Raw genomic sequence first — 16,570 nt, forward strand, 5'->3', positions numbered from 1 at the left:
CAAACAAAATCTACCCATAAGCATATAATTATTAAGATTCTAGAAACCCAACAGAAGAACAAAGTTCTACAAGCAGTTAGAGAAAAGAAACAAATCGCATACAAAGGAAAGCCCATCAGAATCACAACAGACTTCTCAATGCAAACCCTCAAGCCAAGAAGAGCTTGGTGTGACATATTCCAAGCCCTAAAAGAAAACAGCCTCCAACCCAGGTTGATGTATCCTGCAAAACTATCTTTCAAAATTGATGGAGAAATAAGATACTTTCATGACAAAGAGCACCTTAGGAACTTCATGAATACCAAACAAGCACTCCAAAACATTTTAGACAATATCCTAGGAACAGACAATGAAGATCACAACCCCAGGAAACATAGCAGAAGGAGTCTGTTGGGCACGACAAGAAATTAAACACAAAGAGGGAGAATCCAACAAAAGGAAAAAGGGCTGGGGATTTAGCTCAGTGGTTTTGCCGCCTGCTGTGCAAGCACAAGCACAAGGACCCGAGTTGAATCCCAGGTACCATAAAACAAAAACAAAAACAAACAAAACAACAAAAGGAAAAAGTCATGACAATGATAAGTCAATATGTAACAGTTATAACCATTAATGTGAATGGTCACAACTCACCAATCAAAAGAAATAGACTGGCAGGATTGGTCACGAAGCAAGATCCAACAATATGCTGCATAAAAGAAACACACTTAATTCAAAAAGAAACTCATGGACTGAAAGTTAAAGAGTGGAAAACAACACTCCATGTGACAGGAACCCGAAACAAAGCAGGAGTAGCTATCCTCTTTGCAGATCAAGTGGATTTCAAACCAACACTGATTAAGAGAGACAGAGAAGGACACTGCATCCTTGTAAAGGGAACAATCCAAGAGGAAGAGATGACAATCATAAATATCTATGCACCAAACACTAGTGCACCCAACTGTATAAAACAAATACAGGTATGAAAAGTCATATGTGCACTAATAAAATAATAGTGGGAGACCTCAATACCCCACTGTCACAAATAGATAGATCAACTAGACAAAAAATAAGTGATGAAATACTAGAACTCAACCAAACTCTTGAACAAATGAACTTAACGATGTTTACAGAGTGTTCCAACCCACAAAATCAGAATACACATTCTTTTCAGCTGCACATGGGTCGTCTCCAAATTAGACCACATACTCGCTCATAGAACATGTTTAAGTCCAAGGAATTGACATTATCCCCTGTATATTATCAGACCATAGTGAGATGAAATTGGAGATGAATAGCAAAAGAAACCTCAAAAATTTCCTGAACACATGGAAATTAAACCACACACTTCTGAATAACCAATGGACCACAGAGGAAATTAAAGAAGAAATCAGACAGTTCCTTCAATTAAATAACAATGACAATACAACATATAGGAATCTATGGGACACAATAAAAGCAGTCTTATGAGGGAAATTCATAGCAGTGAATACGCATATTAGGAAAGCAGAATGAGCCCAATTAAACAACCTGATGCTGAGCCTCAAGCGTCTAGAAAAAGAGGAGCAGGACAACCCCAAAGCTCATACAAGGGAGGAAATTATAAAGATCAGAGCAGAAATCAATTCAATGGAAACTAAGAGAAAGAATCAAAAAATCAATGAAGCCAAGAGTTAGTTCTTCGAAAGAATAAACAAAATTGACAAATCCTTAGCCAACCATATCAGAAAAAGGAAAGAAAAGGCCCAAATCCTTGGAATTAGGAATGAAAAGGGTGTAATTACAACAGACCCAGCAGAAACCCAGAGGATCATCAATACATACTTCCAGAACCTATACACCAATAAGGTGGAAAACACAGAAGAAATGGACAGATTCCGAGATATGTAGGAATTACCAAAGTTGAACGAAGAAGACCTAAAAATTCTAAACAACCCAATATCAATCAATGAAATTGAAAACATAATTTAAAAAGCACCTAAGAAAAGCCTAGGTCCTGATGGCTTCACTGCTGAATTCTACAAGATATTTAGAGAGGAACTACTGCCACTACTCTTTAAACTCTTCAATGAAATTGAAAGGGAAGCAATACTCCTGAATTCATTCCTGGAAGCAAGCATCACCTTGATCCCCAAAGCACAGAAAGACCCAACTGAAAAAGAGAACTATATGCCAATCTCACTAATGAACATAGATGCAAAAATCCTTACTAAGATACTGGCAAATAGAATGCAGAAGATTATCAAAAAGATCATACACCCTGACCAAGTGGGATTCATCCCAAGGATGCAGGGATGGTTCAACATATGCCAAACAATCAATGTAATACACTATATCAACAGAGCCAAGGACAAAAACAATATGATTATCTCCATAGATGCCAAAAAAGCATTTGACAAAGTCCAACATGCATTTATGAGAAAAACCCTACAGAAAATTGGAATAGACGGTCTCTACCTCAACCTGATAAAAGCCATCTGTGAAAAACCAACAGCCAATATCATACTAAATGGTCAAAACTGAAATCCTTCACACTAAAATCAGGAACAAGACAAGGATGTCCACTATCACCACTCCTGTTCAATAGAGTTTTGGCAACATTAGCCACAGCAATTAGACAAGAGAAAGAAATAAAAGGAATAAAGATAGGAAATGAAGAAGTCAAATTGTCATTATTTGCAGATGACATGATACTCTATATAGAAGACCCCAAGAACTGCACCAAAAGTCTTGTAGACTTAATAACCAAATTCAGTCAAGTAGCTGGGTACAAGGTCAACACTCAAAAATCAATAGCTTTCTTCTATGCACACAACAGACTCACTGAGACAGAGATAGGGCAAATAATTCCTTTCACAATAGCATCCAAAAAACTGAAATACCTAGGAATCAACCTAACAAAAGAAATCAAAGGCCTCTTCTCTGAAAACTATAGCACTATGAAACAAAGAGATTGAAGAGGATATCTGAAAATGGAAAGACACCCCTTGCTCCTGGATAGGAAGGATCAACATAGTGAAAATGGCCATACTTCCAAAATTGCTATGTAGATTCAGTGCAATCCCAATTGAAATCCCAGGAGCATACTTCACAGACCTTGAGAAAACAATCCAAAAATTCATTTGGAACAAGAAGAGACCTAGAATAGCAAAGCAATTCTAGGCAACGGAGCCATGGCAGGGGGTATCACATCCCCCAACTTGAAAGTATACTACAAAGCTACTGTGATAAAAACAGCATGGTACTGGCAAAGAAACAGATCTGAAGACCAGTGGAACAAATTAGAAGATGCAGAAACAACTCCCGCCATACTCAGCTACCTCATCTTCAATACAGGAGCCAAACACCCTCACTGGAGGAAAGATAGCCTCTTTAATAAATGGTGCTGGAAAGATTGGATTTCAACTTGCCAAAGATTAAAACTATCTCTCACATGCACTAAACTAAAATCAAAATTGATTAAAGATCTAAATATTAAAACAGAAATGCTGAACCAGCTGGAACAGAGGTTAGGTAGAACTCTTGAAGACACTGGTGTAGGAAAAGATTTTATGAACAAAACCTCAGTTGCCCGTGAACTAGCACAAACAATCAAAAGTAGGATCTCTTCTTATTAAAAAGCTTCTGCACAGCAAGAGAAACCACCAGCAGTGTGAAGAGACAACCCACAATGTGGGAAAAAATTTTTACCTTCTCTTCTTCAGACAAAGGTCTACTAACTCAAATCTATAAAGATCTTTAAAAAATCAGACCTCCAAAATTTAAAAACCCAGTCCAGAAATGGGCATCTGAAATGAACAGACATTTCTCAGACAAAGAAGTAGAAATGGCAAATACGCATATGAAAAAATGTTCAGCATCATTTGTTGTTTGAGAGATGCAAATGAAAAGAACACTGAGATTCTACTTCACTCTAGCAAAAATGACTGCTATCATGAAATCAACCAATAACAGATCCTGGTGGAGCTTTGGGGAAAGAGGAACCCTTCTCAATTGCTGGTGGGAGTGTAGACTGGTGCAACCACTGTGGAAATCAGTATGGAGATACCTCAAAGAACTAGGACTGGAAGTCCCATTTGACCCAGCTATTCCCCTGCTGGGATCTTCCCCAAAGAATTAAATGAATCATACCACAGTGATATATGTGCACCCATGTTCATAGCAGCACAGTTTGTAATAGCTAAAACTTGGAAGCAGCCCAGATGCCTATCAGCTGGAGACTGGATAAAGTAAATATGGTTGTTTTATAAAATGGAGTACTACTCAGCCATTAAAAATGAGAAATTAGAGACATTTATTGCTAAATTGATGCATATTGAGGTGATACTCTTCAGTGAAATAAATAGGACATACATGTGTAAATATCGAATAGTTTCTCTAGTATGAGAAACTGAAAATGTAAATAAGGACTAAAAGGTATAACAGGTAATGTGAAATAGGAAGAAAAGGAGCAAAGGGGAAGGGCAAGTGAGAGGGCTAGGGGAAAGGATAGAAGGGAATGGAATTAATATGAAAAAATGAAAACAAAGTCTTTGTAAATGGAGAGGGATGGAGGGGTTGAAGAGAGGGCAGGGGAAGGGGGAAAATAAGTGCCAAAGTTGAAGTTTTCTATCACTTATGAATTAAAGCTCTTCATTATGCAATAAACTTGAAAATGAGTTACCAGCCACATCAGAAATTGGATTAGGAAATATTGATGGATTAGTATTTCCAATAGAAGGTTTCAAAATGTAGCTTTAAAAATACAAGAATAGAATGTATTATCTTTGCCAAAAGTGTCAACATATAAGTTTGCTAAAATGAACTACCATCTTACATGATCTTTCTGTCCTTTTCAATAAAAAACATAAAATATGTGCATTCCCCCAAACATGTGTTTATAAATAAACACATATAAAGAGGCATGCAGACATATAGATAGGCATATTTATTTTTTATGTCTGCACCTTATGTGTTGAGAGATTCTTCTGTTTCCAAGTTTACTTTGCATTATAACTCACCTTTTTAATGTATTTTCTAAAATGATTTAACCCTTTGGAAAAGTTTTAAAATCTGTATAGTAGTCATTTCTACAGTCCTTTTACCCTTCTTTTTGCAGGCTTATTTGCACTACATCTTCACTCACATTCCTCACACAAAGGCAAACTATTTTACTCATTGTTCCAGTATGATCCTCACTGATTCTCCATCCATAGACTTTAATCTCATCATGCTAAATGATTTTTCTCTGGAAATAGTAAAACTTGAAACCCAGCTATACTCTTACCTTTATTCTTTGCAGAATTTCCAACACTAAAACAACTCTTGCTTTTTAATACTTAACTTTACCAGGGCTTCACCAATGAAGCCTCAGTTTGGGTCATTTCTTTAAATTTTGAACTGCCAATCATACCTATCTTATTGTTCTTGTTGAATACGTTCTGCTCTCTTGTTTTAAAATTTCTCACCTGCACTCTTCTCTCTAAGATGTGCTAAGCAGAGCATCTTATATGCAGTAGAAGCTCAATGATAGTTATTGGTTTAAATTGATATTGTAGCACCTTAGGAAGGATTGCTCAATAGAGTATTGCTTAAAATTTTCAGAGGCAGGATTTCCAGTCATTGGAGATATACATACTTAAAAACACCCTTTTTCATGTCTAACTTTAACAATAAATGTTGATGACCTGTTCTCAAAACTAAATTGTATCAAAAACCTCAACTAAACAATTCTTCCTGACCTATGGTACTTGAATAATAGAATCACTGACAAAATCTGTACAAGATTCATGCGTGGAAATATCTATTCCTAAGTCATCTAAATTATCAGTGTGCTTCAATAGTTTAAGACTTAATCTGTTTTATTCTACTGGAAGGAATTTCCCTGACCAACACAACATCTTTCTCTGTGTGTGTGTGTCTTTTTCTCTCTCTCTCTCTGTTTCTCTCGCTCCTTCTAAAGTTTTAGCAGCAGGATTGGAGTAAAATGTAGAAATAAGATACTGTGCATGATACCATTAATTAAATCAGATAAAAACAGAGCTGTTCTTGTTGAATCTGGATTAAGTTCCAGAAAGCTCTGACTGCCTTTGAAATATCTTTACCAAACCCTAAGATTCAAATGAGCAGGGTTAGAAAGGAAGTGTAGATCGATATCATCATCGTTCAATGCTTTCGAAAACCATCCAGGCTTTCTGACAAAATGGTGCAGTAGATTTGTGACTTGACAAACTCTCTTTGCTCCAGACATGCAACAGTGCTGTCTGGAAGAGCTGTCATGTGAAATGGCTCAGAGTCAACATAAATATCAACATTGGCATGGACTCTAATTGAAATAGAATCAGATAATAAAGATCAAGGCTTAAATCCAAGCCTCCTAGCTCCCACGTCTTGGGAGCAGCTGTAATTCTGAAAAGACTAGAGAAGGAAAAACACAAGAATTCAGTTTCAGGGCTGAGAACTGAGCATTCCCATGGACGCAGCAGATACCATTTAATTGATCCAGAAGCACAACCAAGGAAGCAGAGGACTTTGCACAACTGGGTTGCCAGTAAAGATTTCAGTGCTCCTGCCAAGAATCCATAGACATCTTTCTGAAACAATTAAATCTTATGAGTTTGGTATGTCTAATCTGTGTATAAGCTTGTCCTTAAAGTTAGGTCAAACTCTGCTGAAGACCCAAACAAGAGACTGTGAAAATTCTACTACATACACTGCCAGGATGCCTGATCTTAACTAGATCATCACTCGGATCTAGCAAATACTGCCAACCACCTGTGACTTATACCTATTTAGAGGTTGAATATCCACACAAGTTTCAGTCTTCATAATTCTGCTGCACTTACTGTCAGGGACATAAGGAGAGCAATAGAGCCCAAGACTCTACCTTGAAGTGAAAGTCAACTCCTTTTCTAAAATCAGTTCGGATTCTATTGTGTATACATTGCACTTTATTACATGGACAAAACAACATAATGCTTGGATTATTCTACTTGGACTGCCATGACAGAATAACTCAGACTTGGCTTAAACTACAGAAATTTGTTTCCTCACAGTTCTGGAGGCTACAGGTCCAGGACCAACACACTGGCATGTTGATGCGTCCCTAGGCCACTCCCCTTGGCTTGTCGGTGGCCTCCTGCTTGCTCTGTGTCCTCACATGCCCTTTCCTCTGTGCACACACATTCCTGATGTCTTTTACTCTTCTCAGAAAAGTGTTAATAACATCAGACTGGGTCCTTACTCTGCTGGCTTCACTTAACTTTACCCTCTTCAAGGTCCTGGCTCCAAATATAGTTGCATTTGAGGTTAGGATTTCAACATCAGTTTTTTTGGACAAAGGGCATACACTTCAGTTCTTAAGAATTTTATATATGTGTATTGAAGAAATGATTCTATTGACAATGTTTTTTTTAATTTTTATTTTTACATATTTGCAGTCCATAATGATTACATTCACTGTGGGGCATAGGTACACATACATAACACATTTTCAATTATTTTCCCCTTCCCCGCTGCCCCCTTTTTAAAAGTTTTTTGCAAACATCAGATTTATTTATCATCAGTCCTTATAGAGTTAATTATCATATATGCAGATTAACAACCAGATTAACAGTCTGAAAACACATAAAACACATGACAATTATACTAAATCAAGATACACTTTTAGATACATTGTCCATGGTCAATTACAATGATTTTTTTTCTTTCTGTTTTTTTCCTATTGTCAGTCTTTTATTTTACACTTTATTTATATTTTGGGTTTCTCATATAAGATTTTTTTGATCATAGCTAGTTGGAGTTCTATATGCCTCACTTATCTGTATGTCCAGTTCTCTACCTCTGTCTGGGAAATTTTCTACTGTTACTTTTGTGAATAGTTTAATGTCAATTGTACTTTCTCCTGTTTTTTCATGGACTCCTATCAGTCTTATGTTATTCTTCTTTGCATCATCTAGCAGCTGTTGGATTGATTTCTCATGATCCCTTACTATCTTTAAGAAATCTCTGTTTTCATGGTCATTAACTGCAATTCTGTCTTCTATATCTGATATTCTCTCTTCATGTTCCCTTAATCTGCTGTGCATGCTTTCAATGGAGTTTTTAATCTCCTGGATATCTGATTGAATCTGTTTCATGGATTCCATTTCTTTCTTATGCTAGGCATTCATGGCTTCCAGCATGTTTCTGAGCTCATCTATTTTTTTATCTGTTTCTGTTCTAGACCCTCTAATCATGTCTTTCATTCTGCTCACCATCTATGTAGTTATCTGGGAGATTATTTCTGCTTTGAATTTTTCTAGAGCTCCATTCATCGATTTTGTTACTTCCTGTGCTATCAGTTCAGGGTGTCCAGGTGGTTGATTATCAGAGTTTGCCACCTCATTTCCCCAGAATTTGCTTTCTGTGGGGTGGAAGTCTGAGTTTGTGCCTTGCTTCAATGTCTTCTCATTTTTGTTTTTGATATTGTCCTTGGTTTAATTCCTGGGTTGATACTTCAAAGTTGCTTAATTTAAGTATCTTTGTTGCTTTCACTTAGAACCCTTATGGAATGATTGCTTCTCAGAGGTGTCTTCCAGATATAGCTGGTCTTTAGATTTTGAGTCTCTAATAACTCTGAGGCTGTCTCATTTTCATTATACCAGGAAGGACAACTGATTAGATCAATCACAACACCTTAGCCCAAGTAATAAAATCAGCAACACCATAGCATCAAGTATATCTTAGAAAATGACAATTTGTGGTAATTATTAATCTATCACCTTTAACTGTGTGAATTAAATCAAAATTGAGGACCAACCCAGCATATGTTTATAGTAAATAAACTCTTCAATACAGCAACTTTACCCTTCGGATTGGGGAATTAGAAGGAGTTGGGGAGGGAGGGATAAGTAGGTAGAAGGACAGGGGAAGGTTATCAGTGAGGCCAGAGGACACAGGTGAGAGAAAGAAAAATAAAGAAGAAATAAGAATTAGGGCCAGAACAGGAACACAAATGGAGATAAAGAACAATGTGGGACAGTAAGGGAGTGAGTGAGAGAAAGAAAAGAAAAAAGAGAAAAATAAAAAATTGAAAAGAGTAGAAAAAAATTAAAAATAAGAGCAAAAAAATACTAATAATAATTTTGAAAATAACAAAGAAAAGATAAAAACGAAGGACCTCCTTCGGGATATGTCTCTGCTGTCACAATAGACAACATGGGCAGGCAGCAGTGTGCAAATATAAGCCAGTGAGTCTCAACAAGCTAGTCAAAGGCCCATGAAATTCAGGCAGGTTTCTGGCTGCAAGTCCCAAGTTGAGCTCCCTGCCCTGCAGGGTTGAACTCTGCCAGGCTCTACTGCAGATTCCAGCTGCCCTTCCCCTGAAGATAGTGCAGGTTCTGGTGGGAGGTGATGATCCCTCCAACTTACCAAGCACGGTGGTCTGGTGTGCCTTTCTTGCAGAGATTCTCTTTACTTTTCGAGTGGGCTTCAGTTTTCATCAGGGAGCCTGAGAGAGGGCCTCTCTGTGTTGTTCACTTCTGCACCTCTGGACAATGTTCTTTATGCCCCGCTGTGCCTCTGTAGTGTGGAACCAGTAGCGGCACAGCCAGGCCAGAGGCGGGGGTGGGGGTGGGGTGTTGTAGTGCAGGCGCCCATGCACCTAGCTGCTCGCCCATTAGCCTGCCGAGGGGTCCCCCAGGAATGAAAGTTCTTGCTTTCATAGAGCTTGTGTTCTAGCAAGGAGAGAGAATGGCCACCCACAGAGTCGGATGGGGAAGAGTGCAAAGAGTCTGTGCACACTGGAGACCAAAGGATTTAGTCGAAGGTCTGGAGCTCACTGCAGTGTCCTGAGCAAGGCCTTATCAGGACGCCAATGGGTCTGTGACAGAAGGCCCAGAATGGGTTTCTCATATAAGAGAAACCATGCAACAATTAAGTTTGTGTGTCTGATTTACTTCATGTAGCATTATGCTCTAAAGGTGCGTGCATTTTCTCACAAAAGACTCAATTTATTATTGACGATGATTTTGCAGAAATTTTCCAGTTAATTAAAATTGTCTTCATGCAATATTATTTTCATATAGGACTATGAAAAATAAACAATTGTGCAATAAAGTATCTTATTTAATTATGAGAAATTCATTGGGAAAAAAGAGACATGTTTCCAACCATGATCATTGTTCATTTTTCAGCCAATCAGAGCTGTTTGGATGGAGCCCTGGTGTGCCCCTCATCTGCCAGCTGCATCCCTGTTCACCAGCGCTGTGATGGTTTTGCCAACTGTGTGGATTTCCATCTTGATGAATCCAGCTGCTCAGGTACTCCAGTTCCTCTCCAGTATTCTTTGCAGTAGGCACCAGTAAGTTAACCCATAGACAGTCAAAATATTAGAAGTTCACTTTCTACATTGGGCAATAAAGGGATAATTGAATTTCTATTATTGATCTGGGGGCAAGAAGAATGTTGCCATTAATCATTGTATTTAAAAACATTTATAAATACATAATATAATGGACTTAGGTTTATTCCATGCAATGGTTGCAAAATACAGAAAAAACAATATGCAATTGTAATTTAATGTAACTTAATTTCAGATTATTAATAATTTATGGAAATTGCTTTGTTTCTATAATAAGGAAACCCTAAGCAATCTAATGCTATTAACTTTTTAAATTATAGTTTTAAGAAATTGTAATTTTCCTACTTCTTCATAAGACCTTCCTATTTGCATGGTCTAGTCATGCTTTTTGAAGTAAGCTTATTAAATTTTAGATTAACTTTTAAACATCTCTTTCTCCTCTCACCTGTGAGCATTTATACACTATAAGAGCTGTTAAAGTATACCAGTTTTTATACCTATATTGAAAATTCTATAATTTAGTATAACTCATTGTTAACATCTCTGCCAAGTGACTGAATTTTTATTTCATACAGGAGATATATAAAATAATAGATACATAGGCAAAATAATCTTGTCACAACTTACAGATAATATGAATCAATAATAAAAGATATGCATTCAATCATTTTTTAAATAAATTGGAAATATTTTGTTAGATCTAAGAATCTCTCTTTTAAGAGAGGCAAACAGTATAAATGACAAAAGCAGGATATTAGAATCAAATCATAGTCCAAAAAAACCACACTTTTTAATATTACTGGAAGTGAGTATTAACACACTGCTGAGTTTATGAATACAATAGGATATGAAGCAGTGGAGAGATGTGGTCCCATAAAATATGCAAAGGTGTTGTGCATAAACAATCCTCTTTGGCGTGACTTCTCTATTAGGCATACTTAGACTTCAAATAAAGTATCCAAAAAGATATCTTATTGCTCTCTTTATGAGGAGTAAGAAAGCTCTAAATGCTATAGTTCTTTCTCTCTTTCTCTTTCTCTCTTTCTCTCTTTCTCTCTTTCTCTCTTTCTTTCTTTCTTTCTTTCTTTCTTTCTTTCTTTCTTTCTTTATTTGGTACCGGGGATCGAACTCGGGTCCTTGCACTTGCACAGCAGGCGGCTAAATCCCCAGCCTATAGTTCTTTTATTTGAAACTATCAAAAAACAGTATCCACATCCTTTCATTTACATAAAGGTGATATTTTCCCTGGAATGGTTTTTTAGGAGCACAAATTGTACCATTTACTGTCTGTTTTGACATTATCTAGCTTTAATAATAGGGTCAGAAAAACAAGACTTGTCATTCATACCAAGTGATAGAAAAACCATAGGTAAAAGTAGAGAACACATTTGTGCTGCCTTGTCTATTTCAGTTGGGCATCAGTCCCTTACAACCCTCTAACAAAGTACAAATCATATTTGCTATTACATGAGACTAAAATAAAAATCTAGTGAAACACAGTTTTCAGAAAAAAATCGGTATTATTTTTCTCTATTTACATTTTATATTTTTTGGCTTGCCAGTCACATATGATGAAGGCAATGGTTCTGTATTGAAAAATGCCTTTAAGAATGAGCCATGCTAAAGGTTATTGATGTACATTATATATTTCTGGGGTTTTCCCAACATCATCTTCCTTTAAGGTCAGCATTTCATGAAGTTTTATGAACCCAATCCTTATGGCATCCCATGATCCCCATAGTGGTCACCAAACAGGTGGCCAGCATCTGGCTTCCCCTACCTCAGGGTTTAAGTCATTAACAACAACATCAGGTTCAGGTGGGTTAAGTATATTCAATGAATCCTAAGTTACATTGGAAAGGTTTATTATTTTAAAGTTTTGGTTGCATATGAAACTGAAGATTATTGACCAGAATTGTCAAGACTGAATGTAAACTGGATATGTTTGCCTAGCTAATTGCAGCAGTAAAAGGTTAATAAAGTTTATGCTAAAGTGATGCTATAATTATGATGATCATCCACTGGAAAGAGAATTAGATAAAAAGCACTAAAGATATAAAATTGTAGGGTGGTGTCTTATAAATATAATTTTATATATGTAATATATACTGCTGATGACAACAGGTAGCTCATTGAAGTTTCAGAAGGGTTTATTAAAAAAACCCAGTATACAGAAACTTCTCAGGCAAGTTTATTTCAAGTTTCTGAGTCTTGATCTCTCTTATATTCTATATGCTGAGATTTCTAGACAAAGAAAATACTCTCTACTCATTAGAGAGTTGATTTGCTATACAAGCCTTTCTGGTAGACTCCTACAATTCATGCATCTCTGCAAATTATACACAGACTATTATGCAGATGTATATTTATCTGTGACCATGAATAGATGCCACATAATTCAAAGAGATTCCCAAGCCCATAGTATCAAGTTATGAAAGCTGTTATAGAAACACTGTATTAAATAGGAAATCATGTAATATTTTCTTACTGAAAGGAACAGGAGTTAGATAACCAGGATTTCATTCTAGTTTGGAGGTTTCTTTGCTATGAAGAAAGTTTTATTAACTGCTTGAAGTCTCGGGCTCTTCTTCCTCTGCAAAATGAGGATGAATATAGAATATCTGCCATCATTTGGGGAGGAAGGAGAAAAATATTGTCAGGCTCTTTGGATCCAGAGCCTTCCGAAAGTGATGCTGCTGGTCCTGACTAATGATAGAGAGGAAGAGGAAAAGAGAAGAAGAAGGGGAAAGGGAATCAAAATATGTTTCTCAGCCAGAAATTGGAGCATCTGCTTTGATTCTTCCACATAATCACCAAGATGTTTCAACTCTGACATTAAAATATCGCTTAAATTATTCTAACTCTCACCCCCAGCCTAGCCTACTCTTTTCATTCCTGAACCAGCATATTTCTCCTCAGATTGTTATGAAGGACTCTTCCCTGGGCTCCTAAATTTTAGTCTTGAGCTTTCTGTTGACCTGACGCCCCGCAGCCGGAATTCTCTTTCTCAGTGGGAAGCACCGACAGGACAGTCTCTCACTCAGCTTCTCACACACCTAGCCTTTCTGAATCTCGGTGCCCACCCAGCTGGGCAGGCTTCTGCAGTTCCTCAGCCATACCCTCCTCTCTTCTCAGGCCTTAACTCCTTCACGCTAATCTTTATACACACAAATCGCTGCCAAATAAATGCCTGCCTGACTCTCCTCACAAAAGTGTTGTCTTCATCCCCAAACTTGACTTGGGAGCTCCCCTAACAGTTCCCCTCACCATGGTATGTCCATCCCAGAGAGGTTGTTTTCATGCAGTAGTTTAATTCCTTTCAGAATTTTTCCATTCTCTGTGAGTCTGAAAGGTGTTGTGTGGTCTCCCAGGGACCACACATGAGTATCCTTTGGAAGTCATAATTTTGGGATCACACACTAGGAGCTAGACATTCTAGCAGTCTCTGCAAGCCTAGGAGACAGGTGCTATCTTTAACCCTGTTTTACAGAGAGGAGTCTGAGGCCCAAAGAGATAAACTGCCTTCCGCAGCATTACACAGCTCATAAATTGAGCTGAATTCCAGTTTAGGCTACTTGCCTCCAGTACCAGCAGCCTTACCAACCATGTAAGGCTGTCTGTATTATTAATTACTATATTTCTGGTGCCTGGCTCAGTGTCAGACATTTAATAGGTGTGCTTGAATAAATTTGTTGTATTAAAAATTAAAGGCAGTGAAAGTTTTCATCAAGTATTCAAATGGCAATAGACTGACAAGGGAGAATGGTATTCTGCAGGAAAGCAGATCTTTAAAGGGCCAGGAGGAACAAGTCCAGCAATAAGTAATCAGGAAAATCAGCAGGTCTTAGTGGATCAGGGATACATAAGGAGGAGACAAGAGGCAGTGTAGATGCAGCTGGCATGAAGAGTTCAAAGTGCTCATCAATTCCATGGTAAAAGCTATGTGAAAATACTTAGTTCTTTTAACATATCAGTAAACCACTTTTGAAAATAAATGTTCATGCTGAACAAGAACTGAAGAGTGGAACAAATAATGAAATAGTGGGGCCCAGGACAAACTTGAACTATGCCGACACATGTTGCAGACACAGAGGTAGGATAGGACATACACCTGCATACAAGTGATTTAGTTGATCAGAAAAATACGGTGCACTGAGAGGCTGAGACAGGATTGCAAGTTCAAAACCAGCCTTCCTTTGAACTCACTGATTTAGCAAGACCCTTTCTCAAAAATGAATAAAAACTAACTAGTAACTAAATAAGTAAGTAAATAAAAAGATGTGGGAATGTAGCTCAGTTTGGGAAAAAAAAAAAGGTCATCAATGCAAAACATTAAGCTGCCATGATTTAGTTGACGATTGTGTGGAGTCAAAGAAATGTTTCAGCAAGCAAAAAAAATTCAGGATAGTCACAAATATCCTCAGAGTTAGCTTTGAATAAATCTTTTTTTACTAAAACAAAGCCACAGAACAAATACAATCCTTAATATATCATGCAGCTGGGTTCTAAGTAAGTTAAGTAAGTTAATTGTAAGTAATCCCATAGAGAAGAAAGTCTTTTGTAGTGACTCACTTAGGCATGCTGAGAACATGAGTCCATTCAAGACAACAAGATTCACTGAGGAGATTGTGTGGTAAGGAAAATAGCCTAGAAGAATTCTGCTTTGAGCAACTGAGAAGCCATTTTCTTTCGAAGATTGGGTCGAATGCAATAACTAACAGTACTATGTTCTCCTCTCTCCAAGTAGTATTTATAATTAACTGTTGTCTTTGTGCTGCTGCTTTTCAGAGTGTCCAGTAAGTTATTGCAGAAATGGTGGCATTTGTGTGGTGGAGAAAAACGGTCCTATGTGTCGGTAAGGAACATTACTATTTTTCATAAACAAGTATTGTTCTAGGTTACTTATTTTCTTGAAACTGATATAATAAAACATCAATCCAGATAAAAGTAGGAAGCTCCTGGCTGTGTTTCAGGCCCCAGCCACACCACGGTGAGGTCCCAGGTGCAGCTTGGAGCCCCTGCCCCATCCAGCTCTCCCCTTGGGCGCCCCCCTGCCTCTGGCCTCCTGGCTCTTCTGCTACCTATTTCCACACTACAGAGGCACAGGGGATTATAAAGGCCCTTGTCCTGAGTGAGACAAGATAGAGCAGAAGTTAGTAACAGAAAGAGGGCCTCTCAGGCTCCTCGATGAAAACTGAAGCTCAGCAGAAAAGTAAAGAGAATCTCTACAATAAAGGCACACCAGACCACCATACTTGGTCTGCTACTGGCTTGCTGAGATTCATTGACTTGTATATGCACACAGCTGCCTACATTGCCTACTGCGACAGCGGAAACATACCCTGAAGGAGGCCCATCATTTTTATTTTTTGCTATTTGCAAAAAAGAAAAAAAAATTTCTTTCTCTTATTTTTAATTCTTAATTTTTACTTTTTTCTACTCTTTTCAAATTTTTACTTTTCTTTCTTTTATTTTCTCTCTCTCTCTCTCTCTCTCTTTCTCTCTCTCATTCTCTTGCTGCCCCACATTGCTCTTCATATCCCTATTTTTTCCTTCCTGGACTGAATTCAGATTTCTCCTTTATTTTTTTTTCTTCTTCTCTTTTTCCTTCTGTTGATTATCATTAGTTTCAAAGGAAAGTAAAAAAAGTATCTAGCCTCCCTATTGCTGTTATGTGGTTCTGTTCATACCTATGTTCTTTCATTCTGCCTTTTCCTCTTGCCTTTAACAATTTCTTAGAGATTGTGTGATCTTCCTGTGTATTCTGGCCTCACTGCTAATCATTCCTGATCTTTCTACCTGTCCCTCCCTCCCCAACTCCTTCTAACTCCCAATCCCAAAGGGTAAAGTTGCTGTATTGAAGAGTTTATTCACTATAAACATATGTTGGGTTGGTCCTCAGTTTTGATTTAATTCACACAGTTAAATGTGATAGATTAATAACTACCACAATTGTCATTTTCTAAGATATACTTGATGCTGATTGTATTGCAGATTGTATCATTTGGGCTAACATGTTGTGATTGATCTAATCAGTTTTCCTTCCTGGTATAAGGAAAATAAAATAGCCTCAGAGTCATTAGAGTCTCAAAACCTAAACACAAGCTATATCTGAAAGACACCTCTGAAAAGCAATCATTCCACAAGGGTTTTAAACACAAACAAGAAAGATACCTACATTAAGCAATTTTGAAATATCAACCCAGGAATTAAACCAAGGACAGTACCAAAAACAAAAATGAGAAGACATTTAAGCAAGGCACAAACACAGGC

General features: G+C 37.4%; 1 protein-coding gene across 8 annotated transcripts in view; it reads left to right on the top strand.

Annotated features, from left to right (window-relative positions):
* The window catches only part of Malrd1 (MAM and LDL receptor class A domain containing 1), a 725,534-nt gene that overhangs the window by 604,425 nt on the left and 104,539 nt on the right, over positions 1–16,570 (top strand). For all 8 annotated transcript variants that reach the window (XR_015449658.1, XM_087207225.1, XM_087207223.1 and 5 more), the window contains 2 exons: positions 10,131–10,256; positions 15,086–15,152. Coding sequence is in view for 7 of the 8 variants with exons in the window: in XM_087207225.1 (XP_087063351.1) it covers positions 10,131–10,256; positions 15,086–15,152 (193 nt within the window). In the remaining variant the exon portion in view is untranslated. The remainder of the gene's footprint in view (positions 1–10,130; positions 10,257–15,085; positions 15,153–16,570) is intronic.

The sequence above is a fragment of the Heterocephalus glaber genome, unplaced genomic scaffold (genome assembly GCF_053883595.1).
Source record: "Heterocephalus glaber isolate CG9 unplaced genomic scaffold, H.glaber_assembly_v1.0 deba00000768, whole genome shotgun sequence".
Lineage (NCBI taxonomy): Eukaryota > Metazoa > Chordata > Mammalia > Rodentia > Bathyergidae > Heterocephalus > Heterocephalus glaber.